The following is an 18,346-nucleotide window of genomic DNA, read 5'->3' as shown; positions in this document are numbered from 1 at the left end:
CGCGTGTCACTTCAGGTCCGCTTGGTAGCCAACCACACGACTGCATCGGCTCGAGTGGACCAACGTGCACGCGATCCTGAAGAGGCCCCGCCGGTCGACTCGGGACAGTCTCGCTTAGCGGCTGCGATCCTCATCATCGGCGCTCTCGATCCCGCTTGCGCCACAGGACCCGACAGCAGGGGTGTGAAAGGACCGCTACAGCGCACGCACACCGTCAAAGCGTACGGTCGCACCACGTAGCGAGAGACGGGTCGGCAGTTGGATCAGGATCTCATACGGGGGCATCTCATACGCTCGTACCTGACAACGAGAGACGCTCAGAGCATCAGAGAGGTGAGCTCTTGATCTTCCGCACTCGAGACAACTGCGAGCCGTTGTGTGAGCGCGATCGCGACGAGCGACGCTCTCGCCTCGGATTTCGTCAGCGACAGCACTGACATTCGCCATTCCAGGTTGACGACGGGAATGTCGTTTCCGTCGCCGAGGCTCAACTATGCCGGCCTGAGGTTGCCTCCGAGATCCGACTCGAGCCCGGCGATTTCGCCAACTTCGACGACTGCCCATGTCTTCCCGCCCTCAGGCCACTCTCCTTACGAACCCCCAACTCCGTCACAGCCTTTCGGTCCTCCCAGCTCGACGACCGCTCGCTTCCATTCTGCCCTGGCTGCCTATCCAGCCGCTAATCGACATGCGAGCACAACCTCCGTCTCCTCGATAGCCTCGAATGGCTTCGATCCTCTAGATTCAACCTCGCCTCTTGGTGAGCGCGCATTCGATGCCATGCAGCGGGAACTTGGTGGAGCACCAGGCCAGCAAGGGCTGGGATTTGTCGAGCCAGTCACGGTCAGCCAGGAGCTCGACCGCTCGCGCGAAGCCCCCGAGCTGGGCGACTCAAGCTCGAGGTCGCGGATCGAAGTTTCGAGTGGCCGAGAGTCTGAAGCCGACGGGGTAGCAAGTCGGCGAGGTCGCTTCGGGATCGCAGCGAAGCAGCCTTCAGTTGATCTCGACAACTCGATGGCTTTCCTCCTGTCCCCACCTCCATTGCACGATATCTCAGCTACATCGAACAAACACTTCGCGGCGGTCGCGGTAGACAACCAGAAATCTATTCCAAGGAATGGTCGAGTCTTTCCAGCACCTCTGTTGCTCAAGGGCGGGGCTCCCAGCCCGTCGAGCCCGCAGCTGGGACATACGCCGCCGCTCTCGATACCTCGGAGACCGTCCGCAGGTTCGGGATCCCTAGCGAGTCCTTCCACAAGTTACAATGCCGGACGTGGTTGGGGTACGACCACGAGAAGCGAAAGCCAGAGAGAGGGGATCATGGGACCGCCGACAACGACGACCAGCAGAGGAGACGAGCACCAGTCGAATCTGCCTTATCAGCGTCATCGAGCTCAGCAGTCCTCGACATCTTCCTTGTCGCAGGGATCCTACCTCCCTTACAACACCGGCTCGTACACCAACACGAATTCCAATTCGAGCACTGGTTTTCGACATCATGCCAAGACCTCATCGTCTACTGTCTCGCCATTTGCGGCGCCTGGCTTGGCGAACAGTCAATCCCAAAGTTCGAATTCCACAGTGCCCCTGAACAGTTACACATCGCCTCCTATGCCTCCGACCACAGCTCAGGCTTCTGCTCCAGCTTCAAACTCTTTGACGTCTGATCCGCCAATTTCGAGTCAGGCTTTGCTTCTTCACATTCATTCACTGCGCTCTGCAGCGTCTCCTATGGCCCTCTCCCAATCTCAAGGTCCCCTTCCGCGCTCGCCAGCGCCTCTCATCGGCCTGCAGCAGCACCAACGAATCCGTTCTGCTGGCTCCTCCACCGAGCCCGACCCATCCGCTCCGAAGTTTGCAGAAGATCGTTCAGCCCGATCGGGAGCGCTCACGCGATTAGACACCGTCGACCTGAGTCACAAGCGGATCGCGGAAGTACCGGTTGAGGTCGTCGAAGCGTTGAAGGATGAGGTGGAAAAGCTGGCGTTGGGCTACAACTTGCTCAAGGACCTCCCGCCCCATTTCGCAGGCTTCGGGAATCATCTCAAATACCTGAACGTGCGAGTGAACCTTCTGACGACCTTTCCCCAAGTCGTACGTACTCTTTAATGAGCCGACATGATTTCGGGATGCTGAAACCGTCTCGTGCCCGCGCTGCAGCTTTGCGAAATGCCGTCGATCGAAATCCTCGATATCAGCAGAAACAAGATTCGAAAGCTGCCGCAGAACCCTGGCACCCTTGTTAACCTCAAGGTACTTTTGATTCTCTCGTGGTCTCGAGATTGTCGGCATTGACGCACTTGGTGCTCCTAGGTATTTTCGATCGCCAAAAATCGGGTCAAACGGCTGCCATCCTGGTTCACAAGCATGTCACACCTCAAGGTGCTCAAGCTCGATCACAATCCGCTCGAATGGCCGCCTCGGGAAATCACCACGTTTCGGACGACGGGATCGGTGAGCGGTGCACCCATGAGTAAGCAGGAGGAAGCCGACGAGATGCAGAGATGGCTGCCTGCTCTCATACGATGGATGAGAGACAATAAAGACAAGGAAGTCGAGCGTGAGCGCGAGCGGGATCAGGAAAGGCGTCGCAAGCCAAGCAACCCACCGGACCTGATCAGGTTAGCACCCGTCTTGACATGCATAGTCGCAGACCGCCGATACTGAGATCATCATGGTGTATAGCGAGGACGATCGTGTCCACAAAGCCGCTTCCCAGCAAGTGGCAGGATTTGGACGGAGCGAAAGCGGCCGGATACGTAACTCGCCGAGTCTTCCTTCAATAGAGTCATTTTCGCGGCCTCCCCTCCGTCCGACTCTCACCGACTATCCGCTTTCACCTCCGGGCGCTCCTGCCTTCGCCAACGCTATCGAAACCTTCGAGAGCGATCCATCAGCCAGACACAGTCGCAACGCCTCTCACTCTCTGATGCAATCGCTCGATAGTGCTTTCAAGTCGGGATTGAAGACGAAGAAATCCCTGCCCGATTTACGACAAAGTCATGCTGATATTCTCGCCGAACGACGGTCCGGCGCGACTACCGCAGACGCCGTCGTTGCACCTACACTGCCTTCGATCGACAGTAAGCCGCTGCGACTGCTCAGGGCTCAAGCATCTAACATCGCTCGAACTTCGTCTGCCGATCCCACCTTGGAAACACAACACTCAGCACCAGCTTATCGCTTGAATGAAACAGGCAGTACAGCTCCAACGCCTGCCGGTGCTGGCGTTCGATCCGAAAGCTCTCGATCCACGCCCCGACACGTTCCTGCGGCATCCATTCCGAATACTGTGCCGAAATTTGCTGCCGAGCAGCCCTCGTTGTTACCACCGACGAAGCTTGGGAGCGGCAACGTCAGTCAACAGTCAGCTCCAACACACGATTTCGACCGCAACAGTGGAGCGTACTTCCGACGACAGTCAATGCTCCCCGCTTCGACGATCGCCAAGACTGTGCCCGCGACGCTCCTACAATTCGTCGAAGCGATCCGGGGCATCCTCTTCTCCCTGTCCCAGATCTACTCGGCTTTGCGACAGTTCATTGTGTTCGCGTCACAGGGACGCCTTCCCGCGACAATTGCCCGCTCGCTAGGTCTCGCCGATCAGACTACAAACGCCTTGATCAACGCGCTAGATCGCTTCGACGCGCAAGCTCGCCGCGGCGTTCCACCGCAACAGGTCGTGAAGCAAGTCTTCTTATCTTGTCGAGAGAGTGTTGCGGTCTTCGGGCAGCTTGTCGGAGTGTTGCAGCCGCAACTGAAGACCCTCACAGACGGGACCGACATCCGCTTCACCCGAACCCTCTTACTCATGTTGTATGGTTCAATGGGCGAAATTGCCAACTCGTGGAGCAGCGTTCTGCCTCTCTTTCCCGCGCTCGATCAAGACCCTTCTTCGGCATCAACCATGGTTGTCCTGCAGCCCCCAACTCCGTCTCCCACCCTCGAGCGATCCGTATCGATGGCTTCGAGCGGTTCGAATGGGGCGGGCCCTCGCTTAACTCGAGCTCGGTCTGTCACACGCCGTCATGCAGGCTCATTCAGCGTTGAAGACGTCCAGCTCGGCGCTGTCCTTCCTCCGGCTGAAATTCCACCCGTGCCCTTGATCCCGCCTTCTGCATCCCTCGACGACGTCAACGCATTCGACACATCGACTGGAGCTGCGACCATCCGTGCCCGCCCATCCATTTCTTCTACGCCAAAGTCATCTTCCGCTTCTGGGATATCGCTGAGGGCACCGCCTTCGGGTGGGCTGTCCTTGCCGCCACCAATGCGCTACCAGGACATGATTCAAAGTGCGTTTGAACAGCCTCTCACTCCTGGTGGTACGGGATTGTTCGAAGTCGGCCCGCCTCCTTCGACACTCTCTGAGATTCCTCCCCGCTCGAACTCGACGCGGCCCGCACTCCTCGCACAGTCTTCCTCCGCATCCGTCTCGTCTGTGTTTGTAGCCCCTTCGCAAGCTTCGATCAAACCCCTTGCGAGTGCTGTTCCTGCGTCGTACAACCCTCATCGCGAGTCGCGGCAGGTTTCGACTCTCAACGCCGACGAGACCTTTGTCGACCAAGCCGACTCGACCATTCAGATTGCGTTCGACGTGTACGGAATGCTACTTGACTCGTTCGACGACCCGAATGCCCCGACATCCGTGGGCGCGATTGGACGGAGGCGCGCTCGAGAGTTGGCCGAGCTGTGCAAGGCGGGCAACGAGACGACCGGCAGACTTCAACGCGGCGTCGAACGGGTTCGTGGCGGGGATGGACGAGGTCGCCTCAAGTTTACATCGAGTGATGCGAGGAGGTTGGGAGACGCTTCGTTCGATTTCGTCCAAGTGGGTTCTTCTCTGCGCAATTCTTACTCTTCATGCCTGTGACCTAACCTCGTTCCGTCCTCTAGACGGTGATCAAGTTTGCGCGAGCGGTGAAAGCCACGTCGGCCGAAGTCTCGTTCGCGCCCCAGGTCCGGGAAGGTGTCGGACAGCTGACACTGGCGACCCGCGAGTTTGCCAAGCTACTCTCGCAGAACCAAACGAGCTTCCGACCGAGCGAGCAAACCGGTCCGTCGCCCTCTGCGGCAGTCAACAACCCTCGGGAGGGACCCTCGATTGGGCCCTCCGGCGGCGCTTCCGAGGTCAAAACGAGGGATTATGGCATGATGTAGTCTGCACGCGCGCATATTGCACTATCACAGCGTGTTATCGTCTAGCCAATTCTTGGATTTAATCGCTTAATTGAGAGGTCATTGCGAGATGAGGCGCGGATGCAAGCGATCGGCTCGTCCCCCTCGCCCCACTGGCGCGCGACAGCAAACGTTCAGCGGTTCTTTCGCCTTCGTGTCCGTGAACGGGCGCTCAAAGTCGATTCCAGCCGGCCCGACGAGGTAGCGCTCGACTGCGCACGACTTGCCTCCGCCCGTGCTGCCGAATCAGCCGCGTCGTCAACAGGCAGTTCGCTCTAGTAATCCAATACATCGAGTCTGTTTCCGTCCGTGGTGAGTACCTAGTCTCACTGGTCAGAGGGAGGCTTGGCGCAGCGGGACTCGTCTCTCTAGACGATCTTTGCAGCGGTTCGAGCACTCTTTGAAGACCCAATCTAGCCTGTCGGCCGCGAATACGAATGCTATCCCTGCAGTCAAAGTTTCTGCCTTGAGCACGCTCGTGTCGATGGCGATGTGCGATGCTTCCCGGACAAGCAACACCTCGATTGCGGTTCATCAGGCCTGGAGCTGACCTGTCTGGTACACAGAAAAGGTCCCGATTCCGATAGCGACACACTCGACCGACAGACAGTCAACGCGGAGTCGTGAACGTCGCGCTCCGCCTAGTTGTCGCCGATTCCTCCCCGCAGCTCGCCATGGCCGACGAGCAGTTCCAAGCAAGCTACGTTCAAGCCTTGTACGCTTACACCGGAGTCGACTCGTCGTCCCTCTCGTTTCGACAAGGCGACATCATCGAAGTCCTCTCGACGCTCGAAAGCGGATGGTGGGACGGTATCCACTGCGACACGCGAGTCCGAGGCTGGTTCCCGAGCAATTATGTGCAGCATATCAGCGAGGAAGACGCGCTGTGGGCCCGCGAGCAAACGATGGGTTGGTGGGATGCACAAGCGGGAGTCAGGAGAGAGAGCGCACCGATAGGGGGAGGAACTGCTCTCGCACGCGACCTCAGCCAAATCAGTCTCAACAGCAGCAGTACTCACTCGGGGTCCGTCCAAAATGTCGGAATCAACGGCGCCAACGGGAACCTCAGTCGGGACCCATCGATGCAGGACTTTCTCAGCGCAGAAGACCTCACGTCGTTTTCCAACGGAGGCGACATTTTTGGGGAGATCGCCGCTGCAGCGCAAGTCGAAAGCCATGGCTCACCCGTCACGTCGACAAATGGTCATCTGGCTCGCCATCAAGGCGCGTACTCGGCCAACCCATTGCGCGCACGAGTTCCGACAGACGGCCCTGAAGAAGATTACTGGGTCCCGAAAATGACGGTACATGGATCCCTGTTCTATTACAATACACAGACGGGCGAGACTTCGATGGACATCCCTATCGACGGACAGGGCGACGGGGTGCAAATCGACCCGAGCGAGTTTGGGAGAGAGGAAAGTTCAGGTGTTGGCGGACATGATCGCACCGGGGACGAGGCAGGAAGGCCAACGACCGATGCCAACAAGAAGGCTGGGGCAAATCCATCTGTGGGTGGAAATAACCGGAGCGAAACTCATGGCCAACTTCGACCAGTCTCGCTCGCCGATAACGCCTCGTTATTTTCGGCTCTGACGGCACGACCTTCGGGCTCTTTTTCAAAAGACGATGCGACGCCGAGACGGAGTAGAGCCGAGACGGGCCGCAGGAGCAGTATCGACTCGGATGATTCCGCCCTCGATGCAGCATTTGCCGGCGCAGCAACTCGCGAACGGAAGACCAGTACCGATCCTGATGCCGCAGCTGTGATCAAGGTGACGGACAGTAAATCGCCGAGACCTCGCAAGCAAATCCCAACCGCAGATCTCCTCAGCCCACCTCCGCCTCCGCTCCTCTCCGACCTCGAGTCACAGATCACTCAATCACTTCGCAAACTGACGACAGCAGTCGAAGCAGGGGGAGTCAGCTCGACCCATACAAGCTCAAACGAAGACGAACGGAATCGAGTAGCTCAGCTTGGTAACGACGTCGTACAGTCGGTCCGACTCCTGCTGCATTCGTCTGGCGTTCTCGATCAACCGCTTCTCGCTCTCGAACCGACATCCTCCTATGCCGAGATCTTCGTCTCAACCCCCTTGTTCCCACCCTTGCCTCCAAGTGCTCTCATGCAGCTTCGCCCTTTGACTCGGCGATTGGTGTCGACTCTTTCGAAATTGACATTCTCGCTGCGCGCGATCTGGGGCCTACTGGAAACGACAGCGCAGGACCAGGAACTTGAGGAAGATGAATCCCCTGCCGACCCCGAAGAGACCCTTCGCCGAGCTCAGATCCGACGACAAGTCATGAACGAGCGGAAAGCGGTTGCGGCAGTCCGGATAGAACACGACGCGAAGCTCAGACGTGAGATGATGGCGGGAGCGAAGGATGTTGGGGAGCATGTGGCCTTGTTTTTGGCACAACTCGATGCTATCATGACGAGCCTGACGGGGGCAGTCGAGAAAGATGCTGCTTTATCAGGAAGTCGACGTGCGCCGAAAGCATCCCATGGCGCCCTTCGAACCAACGCTGCCGCTCTGCTGCTACCCGGAGGGGGGTTCGGCGGCAACTGGCGCGGAAACGGCTTCGTGTCTCTACCAAGCCCACACTCTTCCCCGAATCCGGCCGGCAGCACAGGCGCCCTCTCCTACGCGTGGCCGACTCGTGCTTTCACACGGACTGCCGTTGCAGAAATCTCGACCATCTCCTCTACCGTGTCCGAATGCGCGGAGAAGCTCAAGACCGCTCTGGCCACGGAAGAAACCGCCTCTATCGGAATCTTCGAACGATCGGCAGCTTTACTGCCTCGAGTGGCCACGTTCCTCGCACGGGTCGAAGATCTCGACCTAGCCGGTGCTGTCGACTTTCAATTGCCTCGATCCAGCGATTCTCCTCTCGTCGCAGGAGCAGCCACTCTTGTGAAGGACGATCCGACAGCCTCGGGAGACGATCCGACCGCGAGTCTCGCCTACCGTCAGAGTACTATCGAAGCAAAACCATTGCTGGTTGAATTCGAGACTCGCAAGCAAGCGCTGTACGACGTGCCTGCTCGTCTCCTGTCTGCTCTCCAATCCCTCACTCTGCCGAATGTTGCGACTTCGACCTTGCCGAGCGTGTCGAGCCAGCCAGTCGCAAATGCGCCCCTCTCTTGCTACTCGCGCCCGACGTCTTTCGACCCAGCGACGTCACCGCTTGACGTGGTCGACGATCTCAACTCGTCTCTCTCGCTGCTGTGCTCGACGCTGTCCTCACTGGTCGGGATCGCAGAGGTCCAATCGGTCGCGCCACGAACCTTTCGCACTGGCCCTCTCACCTTCCGGGGCAGCATGCTGGATCCGGCACCAGCTGGGAAGACGAGCAATGAGCGGACTGAAGAGATGGGCAAAGAGCCTCGCTCTCGACAGAGTCACGCGAGCAGTGCAATCAGCAGTCTGCATTCGCGCGACAGCGTCGACAGTGACTTTTTCTTCTCGGGCGCCGTGTCCGATTCGAGGAGAACGGGATCGACAGGCTCGCTCCCTCATCAGCTATCTCCCGCCGCGACATCCGCTTCCTCACTGCCACCTCTTACATCTTCGAATGGGACGATTCGCAGTCAGAGCGCGCTAGGTCGACATCCGGGAACGGACAAGATCGACAATACTCCAGGTGGCGTCGGTCTGCCTCCTGGATGGGATCGGAGACGAGGGAGTGTGGCCACGACTACGAGCTCTGGTGGGATGGGCGAAGGCACGCGAGTTGGCGGATTGGCTCCCTTGTCAGAGATCGCGCAAACCTCCTCTCGTGAGTCGCTGCAAGCGGCAAGGCGTTCGACTGCACTTCAGACTGACCCTCGTATGGCAACCGCAGTGACACCGACCAGGTCGAGCTCGAAGAACATCCACAAGCTCCTGGGTGAGGATGCCCCCGCCGAGGCTGCATTCGAGCCTCCGAAACCCTGGTACCTCGAACGCGACTATGGCGATGACGAGCTTTCATTCACGATGGAGAACACGATCAAAGGCGGTACTCTTCAGGGTCTCGTCATCGCCGCAACGAGTCACGAAGGCAGAGGTACTACACACTTCCCTCCTTCGATTCTTGGATGTCGCTTATGCGCCTTGGTCCATTTCCACAGTCGACAGCTCGTATTTGTCCGCTTTCCTGATGACCTATCGAACATTCTGCACCGGCCACCAACTTCTCGATAAGCTCGTCGAGCGATACCTGACTCCGGAACCTGAAGGTCTCGAAGAACAGGAGTTTATCGAATGGGAGGCGCAGAAGCTACGACCTATCCGGGCTCGGTAAGTTCTCCGCTCGCAGCAAATCCTTCCTCGAATACCTATCATTGATGCCTTTCCCGTGTCGCAGGGTGGCAAATTTGCTGAAAGCGTGGGTCCGAGAGCACATGGAGCACGAGGAAATGGACCGCGATCTGTTGCTGCGTATACGAGAGTTTGCTACGAAGACCATGCTCGAGAAGGGACAGTCTCTGCAGATCTGCAAAAGTGTCGATGAACGGGTGTGTTGCGTCAGTCCGACTCGCGCTTTACGTAGTACTGACATTCACGGACACACCAGATGCAAGGCGTTGCACCTCGGGCAGTCGGGAACCTCGCTCCCGGGTCTCTACCCGCGCCGATCGTGCCGAGGAACCTCAAAAAGATCAAGTTCCTAGACCTCGAGCCTCTCGAGCTCGCCCGGCAACTGACAATAATGGACGGAAGATTGTTCCAGCGCATCACTCCGCAAGAATGTCTAGGCAAAGCGTGGCCAAAGGAATTCGGTAGCGAAGCTGTCAATATTTCGGCGATGATCGACATGTCCAATGCTGTATGTCGAACTGCCTTTATTTTGTGCTTGATCAAAGTCGAGGCTGACGCAGGGATCTACTCCAGATCACTCGGTGGGTCACAGAGACTATTCTCGCACAAGACGATCAGAAGAAGCGAGCCTCGATAATCAAGCATTTCATCGCCACTGCAGAGGTACCTGTTTCCTTCAGTTGTTGTCCTGATTTTCTGCATACTCACCATTCTGTTTTCGTCGCCACACAGCGGTGTTTGGCGCTCAACAATTTCTCAACGCTCATTCACATCATCGCTGGTCTCAACTCGACGCCGGTACACCGGCTTCGGCGGACCTGGGAGAGCGTAAGCCAGAAATCGATAGTCTCGCTCGGCGTGCTCAACAACATCATGAGGCCGGACAAGAATTACAAGGAGTACCGAGACGTCCTACGCAAAGCAGCGCCGCCTTGCGTCCCTTTCCTTGGTGAGTTGGCCGCACCTCTTCACACCCACCTGTACTATTTGCTCACCGTATCATCTCGCGTTTTCAGGTGTATACCTCACCGACTGGACCTTTATCGGCGATGGCAATCCCGACATGCTCCGCGAGAAGCCGCATCAAATCAACTTTCACAAGCGCCAGAAAGCATCCGAGCTGATCCTGATGATCAAGCTTCATCAAGCAACAACCTACAATCTGTCAGCAGTCCCCGCACTCGCGACGTTCCTGCAGGAGCAGCTCTTCCCGAGAAATGTCGATCCCGCGAACGACGACCAACGGCTGTACGACATCTCGCTGCAGCGCGAACCTCGCGAACGAGACGACGAGCGCATCGCGCGCCTCCTCGGAGAGTCTGGTTTCCTCTAGAGCCCAGCGCCTCCTCCCTCGCACAAGCTTCCTTCCTGTCTGCTACTCGCGCCTCCTTCCCTTTCGTAGTCACGCAGTAATGTCGTGGAGGGTTCTCGTTGTCGTTCTGCACTCTGTCCCTTGTAGATACCTTTTCCGCTGGGTCATCACCAAGCATTGCTCTTCCGAATGTAACATCGCAAGTGAGGAATTCCGTTCATTGTCAATAGCACTGCGCAGATGCCTGGAAATACAGCGAGTCTCGTGAAGTGTCTGTTTGGAAGTTTCGATTTGGGTAACGGGCTGCTGCTGAAAAAAGCGCCAAGCCTATGTAGAAGCGGTCCGTGCTGTTTCAGGTTCTGACCAGTTCTGAGGTGGGCAGAACGAAGCCAGGATCGGTCAACGTGCGGTTGAAGCTCGGACGGGTTGGGGATAGGCGTGGAGACGAGTCGTCTTGGGTTCCAGTAAGCGGGGTAGGGTCCGAGGAGGATCTAGCATGACCACGAATTGGTCGGTAAGGCAGGAAGTACGAATCAGGAGTTGGAGGAGCAGTCCAAGGAGTCTGTGAAACATCCCATGGTTCAAGAAGAGGCAATAGTCAGATGGAGGTCACGACGTTTGAGAGGAAACCGCAAAAATCTGGAGCGTACCTCGGCGGCAACGGATCTTCCTTCGCGGCGATCTCGCTCCATTTGTTCCCGCTCGTCCTCGCATTTCTGAAGTTCCTTGTCCAACACACATGGAGGGATACTGAGGAGGTCCGAGAACGAGACGTATCCTTCGGACGTTTTCGGCCGTTTGGTCGGGCGTCTCGCGAGGGGAAACGAATCGGAAGTATTGGAAAAGTCGGATAGAATTGACAGGGCCGTTGTCGGAAGCGACTTGGCTGCAGGAGAAGAGGGTACTCTTTGATGGTTCACTCGAGACTTGACAGCGCGTTCGAGTGGATGTCAGCTTTGGCCGGTCAATGATGCGCGAGTGCAGATATCCTGGCGGAATCGCTCACCCGGCTCGAGATGGTAGAGGAAGGGGCAGAGGAAGAACCTGAGAATCCGAACTTGGTGGACAGGGGGAAGGTGACCATGGTGGCTCGGTTGAGAGGGGAGAGAGGTTTCGAGGTTCTACGATGGGGAGGTTGCGAGGGGTTTTGCAATGGTTCAGGAACGAGCACTTGTCCAGCAAGGCTACAGGAAAGAGACGGGAGAGGAGGAAGACCGGAGGGAGGTAGGAGGCCGAGGTGAAGAAGAAAGGAGAGAAGAAAGCGAGCTGTGCATCAATTGCAAGTTGAGCGAGCATCATCAACATGCAGAGTCCGATTGCCGACGAGGCAGTGCAGCCGGGATCCTGCAGAACATCTCTGACGGTCGATAGCCGTTATCGTGCAAGGTCTCGCAAAAAAACAAAGAAGCTCGACACGCGACAAACGGTCGGTCCAAACTCGAATTGTTGATTGACTGACACTGGTCGCGTCAAGACGCTAAAAGAAGATCAGACACAACTTCTCGGTCATGCAGGCAGCTCAAGTTGACTCAACCTCTCGGTTGAGAATGAAACGAAACCTGAGATCGGAGTCGAGGGAAAGTCTACCCAACACTAGACTGCTCCCGCTCTCGGATCGCGACAAAGCCGCGGACGAGCGAAGCAAAGATAGGTACTGCTGTTATTGCGCAAGGGTCGAACAAATACAGGAAAACGAAAGGATGTGTCGATCCTACTGGAACGCCTGCGAGCCCGTGATCGCCTTGCCGAGGATCAGTCCGTGGATGTCGTAGGTTCTAAAAGTCCAAGTAGCGCGTGTGAGCCGAGAGAGGACAGAGCGACAAGGAAATTAGAGGACGATCGAGATACTCACCCTTCGTAGGTCGAGACAACGTGAGCGTTCGCAGCGATTCGTGCAATCGGGTACTCGTCAGACGCAGCGTTACCACCAAAGACTTCCATGAGGATTCGAGAGTGATACAGAGCCTTCTGACAGTTGTTGCGCTTCATGAGTGACACCATCTCGGCTGTATCGGGTCACGATAGTTTCAGTGTGAGATACACCGGAGGCGGGAACCTCAAGAATCGAACACGTACGGGACCAGTTCTTGCTATCCTTAAGACGACCAAGCTGAACACACGAAACGAGTCCAACTGTACACGGGAGAAAGCTTCCATCAGTTCCTGGCACACACAAGACCACAGAGCGAGACGACGTGACTCACTCGCTGCCTCCATGTGAGCATCGGCCAACTTCTTCTGCACGAGTTGGAAAGCTGCGAGAGGCTTGCCGAATTGTTTGCTGCGGCAGACAAACTCGTCACGATCAGTCCCCGTCAGACAAGCTCAGTGGCTGTGCACGTGTCGCCGACTCACCGTTCCATGGCATATTCGCGAGTGACCCGAATAGCTTCCTCGAGCGCTCCAATGATGCCGAAAGAGATACCGAAGCGAGCGTTACTGCAATTGCGCAATCATCCATCCAGTTCGAAGATGCATGGGCCGTGACAAAAGGGCAGAAACTCACTTGAGGCACGAGAAAGGACCCTTGAGACCGACAACATCGAGCATGTGGCCCTGCGGCACATGCACCTCGTCCATGAAGATGGAACCAGCTACGATCGCACCAGATGATTAGCCTCGAATATCAGAAGCAGGTGATCGAGTTATCGCAGAGAGGCTCACTGATCGAAGCTCGAAGCGCAGTCTTGTTCTTGATCGGAGGGGCAGTGAGTCCCTTCTGACCCTGCTCGAGAGCGACAGTAGTATCAGTAGGGTATGCTGAGGATACACGGTGGGTAAAGAATGTCGTACCTTGTCAAGCACGAACCCGCGGATCTTGCCGTCCCATTTGCACTTTGCCCACACGACAAAGACATCGGCGATGGGAGAATTCGAGATCCAGGTCTTGGCACCTGACAGCAGGTACCCTCCTCCAGGTGCCTCGGATGCCTCGGTAGCCATCCCAGCGGGATCTGCATGCGAACCGATCCGAATGAGCTGTCTCTCAGGGAAAAATTGAACCGAGAATGATTGTGACTTACCGGAACCGTGATCCGGCTCGGTGAGGCCAAAGCATCCAATAAGTTCTCCCTTGGCGAGTCTCGGAAGGTACTTTTCCTTGAGTTCTGCGCTGCCGAATGCATCTGCGCGCCACACAAATCGACGAAAAATTATATGAGTCACGCTTGATTTCTAAGAGGACAGAGAGAGACTGCCAGACTGACTGATGGGGTGCATGACGAGAGAACTCTGGACACTCATGGCCGAGCGGTATCCGGAATCGACGCGCTCGACCTCACGCGCGACCAAGCCGTACGCGACTGAACTGACTCCGGCACAGCCGTAGCCTTCGATCGTAGGGCCCAACAAACCAAGCTGTCCCATCTCGGACAGGATCTCACGCTGGAAGTCTGTCGAGAGGAGAGAAAATCGGTCAGCCGCAGTGGGGGCACACGAGAGCGAGAGAGGAACCGGGTACTGACTCTCGGTGCGGTACGCATCAGTCACACGTGGAAGCAGGTTCTCCTGGGCATAGCTCCTCGAGACTTCCCTGGAGGATGCGAACCGAAGCCAAGAGACTGAGGGTCAGCCGTGCCAGACGGGATGCCACCGGGTAGAGAGGACTGAGAGCGGGGGACTTACATGATTGACACTTCCTCCTCGGTGAGCATGCTGCTCTCGACCTTGAGTGGGTCTTCCCATTGATACGGAGCGAACGCAGCCGTCTCTGATGCGCGAGCAAACCGAGTGTGAGCTCTCGGGACAGAAAAGACAGGAGGTCCGGGGACCGGGCCGCGGCACGCAACTCACTCGCGAGTTGGGCAGGCGCTGTAGCCTCTGACGTGATCCAGCGGGTCCCAGCAGGGCGAGTGTTGAGCAGGTTGCGAGCGGCGAGACGGATCGACATGATTGAATGCAGAGCGAGAGGAGAAAGAGGCGAATGCGGAAAAGTGGTGCAGGACAGACGGAGAGCGCGTGGAAATTTATAACATTTGTATTCCGTCTCGAACGCGGTGCAAAAAACCCCGAGATTCTCGCATCGGGTTGCGGCTAGCGGGCCGCGGGCTGTACCGAACTATTCTCCGCTTGCATGTATCTTTCTGCGGAATTTCACTGTACTGTAAACCCTCATACTTGACTCGCTCACGTCGGCATTGAATTGCTGCCGATGAGGTCCAGCACCGAATCGAGTTCGCGAATCGACTCGGTCGTGTCATCCTGCCTTCTCCGCCTCTTGTGCAACTCGAGGTCGTCGTATCCTCGCACGAGGTCAAACAGTCGCTTGTTCGTCTCACCCTTGTCCGGATGCGATGTTTTCGCCCCGACGCCTCGTGCGACTGTGCCTTCGAGTCCCGTTTCCCTCACTCGTAACATGGTCGCTTCCTCGGCCTTGTTCATCACTTCGAGCTGCAGTGTCGACCGCGGCTGGGTCAAACACGACGTCGTGCGGGATTTGACCGTGTTGTAAGCGCTCGATGCCGCGAGGAGCGAGGAGATCCACCGTGCTTTCCCTTCGCCAGCCCCTTCCCCTCCTCGCATCGACACGCGCGTGTCGCTCGAGCTACTCCTGCTGTGCGGATCGAACGGTAGTCGATTGTAGATCTCGGCTGTAGTCGCATGATCGTTCCTTCGCAAGGCATCGAGTTGATCGTGTCTGCCACGTCGAAGCAGTCCCATCTCTTCCTCAATGCCGAGTAGCCGTTTCGCCGAGCTGTCGACATCGCGTTCTCTTGCGTCCCTGATTCCGACGCACGGTAGAGAACGTGGATGATGAAACACTTGAGCCGGCACGAGGTGGAACAGCGGGTTCGAGCGCGACAAGATCGCCGACAAGACGATCGTGACGTCCGACCCGGGCGGCGGAGATAGGAGTGAAGATTTGGCAGGGTCGAGCGCGGGCGCGACCAGAGCAGGGAACGTCAAGAGGTGATTGAGAGTAGCTACGAAAGAGGAAAATCGAAGCTGCCTCAGCGGTGTTTTCCCGGGAAGGCTTGGCCAGCAGGAGAACTCACGAATGTCAATCTTGAGGAAATGTTTCGGCATACTAGGGGTTTCGGTCGCGCAGAACGTGTAGATCGCAAACAGGGCCGCGATTTGACGCAGAGGAGGTTCACCGGGGACCAAATGTTCTATGGCCGAAATCGAAAAGGGTCAATCAGTCCCCTGACTTTTAAAAGTTGTCCGAAGCTCGCAAATCAACAAGCCACTCAAGATGAAAAGGAGGAACACAACGCAGGGAAGGAGTGCACCGCAAAAGAAACACACCTGTGAACGCTCTCAAGACACTCTGTCCCCACGGCAAGCGAGTAGGACCGTCTGCGATGCCCAACAAGTGTACGTATTGCCATCCTTGATCGACCCAGAGCTGCTTGAACACTTGGAACGGGCTGCGGTCGTTCACATTCGCACGAGTGTCGGAGGTACCGTTGCGCGAGGTGAGTTGGCCTTCGAGTTGTTCATGCCACTGCGCCTCGAATGCGAGCAAGAGCCCGTTGACGTCTTTGTGCAGAGGCGCGATCCACTGCTCCGAGTTGAACAAGAGCTGGTGCTGCAACGCGAATCCGATCGGCTGCGATGGGGCCAGCTGCACTGTCGCTGTGTGGATCGGTGGTGGTCCAGTGTCGAGCACCGACGAGCGAGGCGCCATCGGCGAGATGTTGTCGGCAAGCAGGTGGGGTTAACGCAAGAGCAGCTTTGCAGATGCCAATGAATCCGTTCAATGCTACATATACAGTACACTCAAAATCGCAGCGTTAAGTTTCGCACAAGTCATGGCAGCGTCTCTCGCATCGGTTCATCTGGCGAGCGTGGCAGAACGGCACTGAAAATACAACACACGGAAGTGCAACCACGGGAGAGACAAGAGCGAGAGCGGTAGGTTTTTTTTGAATGGATTTTGTTGCGAGTCTAGACAAACTACCCGAGTTCGACAATCCGAAGGAACATCGAACCGAATCGACTGAACGGCGACAACAGATTCCTTTTGTTGGGGGAGAGAGAGAGAGTTGGCACCCGCACAAGGCGAGCTTAGTTCTCCTCGGCAGCCCAGTCGGTGACGTTGTTCGACGACGACCAGTCGAGACCTGTTGCGGACCAATTGTATGGATCGGGGGCATGATAAGCTCGTGCCTAAACTTGGACAAACACCCAGACAGAAGAGAGAGAGAAAAAGGGTGGGGAGACGAACCGGCATCGGCAGCCGGGGCAGAGGTGGCAGCGGCAGCGATGGCAGCGTTGGCTCCACCGGTGATCTCCCAGTCAGAGACACCCTCAACGGCAGCGGGCTCCTCAGCGGCGGGGAGGGCCTTGGCGGCAGCAGCCTCTTGTTGCTCACGCTCAACCTCCTCGGGGTCGCGGTACTAGAAATATAACAGACTATGAGCGTCTGATTTATGAGATACGCATGAGGTTAGTGCAGACTCACGAAGAACATGTCGACCATAACGGGCCACGCGTCGGGAGCACGCGAGATCGAGCCACGGAGGCGGAGGACCTCACGGCAGAGGAGCCACCAGATGAGACCGATCGAGTGCTTCGACTTGTTGTTGGCCGGGATGGCAACGTCGACGTAGTTGAGGGGCGAGTCGGTGTCGCAGATGGCGATGACGGGGATGTTGACGTACGAGGCCTCACGGATGGCCTGGTGGTCGACACGGGGGTCGGTGACGACGATCAAGCGGGGCTCCTTGAACGACTTGGTGATGTAGTTGGTGAAGTTACCGGGGGTGAATCGGCCAGCGATGGCTTGGGCACCGGTGTTGGCGGCGAACTTGAGGACGGCACGGTGACCGTAGGGACGGGCCGAGATGACGCAAACATCGTTGGGGTTCTCGATGGCAGCGATGACACGGGCAGCGAAGACGAGCTTCTCCCAGGTCTTTCCAACGTTGATAACGTTGACACCTTGGAATCCGAGTCGAGGTCAGATTCGTCGTTTCGCAAGGGCAACAATGCGCGCGATTCAGACATACCGTCTTGACGGCGCTTCCAGACGTAGGGGGTCATCTTCTTCTCGACATTCTTGGTTCTAAAGAGCACAGGAAAGATGGAGGGTCAGGATATGGTGAGCGAACGGGAGGGCGAGCAGAAGGCGCGTACCCGATGTGAGCCTGGGCTTGGAGGAGGAGGGAGATGTCCTCCTCGGTGGCTTGAAGGGCAGCAGGGAGACGGGAAGTCGAGGGGGCCATCTATAGCGCGAGAAGAACACGACAGGGTAAGCTTCCCGTTCACAGTGTCGAGTCGCTTAAGCCGCTGTGCCCGCCCCTTCCATCAAGTGTGTCCTGTGCCCCGATCTCCTCCACGAGAGAGACGCCCATCGATCCGCGACATGCTCGAGGCACTCGAGGCAGCTCGATCAGAAAAATCGTTCTTCTCCCGCATTCTTCCGTTCTCCGTACCGCTGACAGGGCTTGCCGGGACTCGATGGTGCTGAAGAGTGTGGACGAAGACTAACGGCTGATGTTCGAGGGCTAATCCGGTCTGCGAGGATGAACAAGGAGAAAAGGCGAGGGCCGGCGAAAATTCCCCTTTCACTTTCTTCTGCCTCGCGAAAATTCGCTCAGGGGTGCCC

General features: G+C 57.1%; 6 protein-coding genes across 6 annotated transcripts; 2 read left to right on the top strand and 4 right to left on the bottom strand.

The window, feature by feature from the left end:
* Window positions 1–465: 465 nt before the first annotated feature.
* JCM15063_004120 (uncharacterized protein) lies at window positions 466–5,160 on the top strand (the record flags this gene model as incomplete). The annotated part of the gene is made up of 5 exons (XM_076677164.1): window positions 466–2,094; window positions 2,161–2,253; window positions 2,314–2,621; window positions 2,686–4,831; window positions 4,897–5,160. 5 exons carry the CDS (start codon window positions 466–468, stop codon window positions 5,158–5,160), a joined length of 4,440 nt encoding a protein of 1,479 aa, XP_076535683.1.
* Window positions 5,161–5,852: 692 nt separating this feature from the next.
* JCM15063_004119 (uncharacterized protein) lies at window positions 5,853–10,815 on the top strand (the record flags this gene model as incomplete). Its single annotated transcript, XM_076677163.1, has 8 exons — window positions 5,853–8,958; window positions 9,025–9,228; window positions 9,293–9,461; window positions 9,529–9,679; window positions 9,739–9,990; window positions 10,056–10,145; window positions 10,215–10,431; window positions 10,499–10,815. 8 exons carry the CDS (start codon window positions 5,853–5,855, stop codon window positions 10,813–10,815), a joined length of 4,506 nt encoding a protein of 1,501 aa, XP_076535682.1.
* A 331-nt stretch (window positions 10,816–11,146) lies between these two features.
* JCM15063_004118 (uncharacterized protein) lies at window positions 11,147–11,878 on the bottom strand (the record flags this gene model as incomplete). The annotated part of the gene is made up of 3 exons (XM_076677162.1): window positions 11,147–11,356; window positions 11,445–11,720; window positions 11,801–11,878. 3 exons carry the CDS (start codon window positions 11,876–11,878, stop codon window positions 11,147–11,149), a joined length of 564 nt encoding a protein of 187 aa, XP_076535681.1.
* Window positions 11,879–12,505: 627 nt separating this feature from the next.
* JCM15063_004117 (uncharacterized protein) lies at window positions 12,506–14,683 on the bottom strand (the record flags this gene model as incomplete). The annotated part of the gene is made up of 13 exons (XM_076677161.1): window positions 12,506–12,569; window positions 12,647–12,800; window positions 12,871–12,927; window positions 12,999–13,075; window positions 13,150–13,233; window positions 13,301–13,388; window positions 13,459–13,519; window positions 13,588–13,748; window positions 13,818–13,919; window positions 14,001–14,186; window positions 14,259–14,326; window positions 14,419–14,503; window positions 14,587–14,683. 13 exons carry the CDS (start codon window positions 14,681–14,683, stop codon window positions 12,506–12,508), a joined length of 1,284 nt encoding a protein of 427 aa, XP_076535680.1.
* A 236-nt stretch (window positions 14,684–14,919) lies between these two features.
* On the bottom strand, window positions 14,920–16,423 carry JCM15063_004116 (uncharacterized protein; the record flags this gene model as incomplete). Its single annotated transcript, XM_076677160.1, has 3 exons — window positions 14,920–15,716; window positions 15,789–15,905; window positions 16,042–16,423. The coding sequence occupies 3 exons, from the start codon at window positions 16,421–16,423 to the stop codon at window positions 14,920–14,922; spliced, it is 1,296 nt and encodes a 431-aa protein (XP_076535679.1).
* Window positions 16,424–16,803: 380 nt separating this feature from the next.
* Window positions 16,804–17,963, bottom strand: JCM15063_004115 (uncharacterized protein; the record flags this gene model as incomplete). The annotated part of the gene is made up of 5 exons (XM_076677159.1): window positions 16,804–16,859; window positions 16,964–17,135; window positions 17,201–17,679; window positions 17,748–17,803; window positions 17,875–17,963. The coding sequence occupies 5 exons, from the start codon at window positions 17,961–17,963 to the stop codon at window positions 16,804–16,806; spliced, it is 852 nt and encodes a 283-aa protein (XP_076535678.1).
* Window positions 17,964–18,346: the final 383 nt, after the last annotated feature.

This window comes from Sporobolomyces koalae, assembly GCF_050403365.1.
Source record: "Sporobolomyces koalae JCM15063 DNA, S_koalae_JCM15063T_v1_ctg7, whole genome shotgun sequence".
In the NCBI taxonomy this organism is placed as follows: Eukaryota; Fungi; Basidiomycota; class Microbotryomycetes; order Sporidiobolales; family Sporidiobolaceae; genus Sporobolomyces; species Sporobolomyces koalae.
The sequence above is the reverse complement of the archived record's forward strand: the minus strand, read 5'-3'. Positions and strand labels throughout refer to the sequence as shown.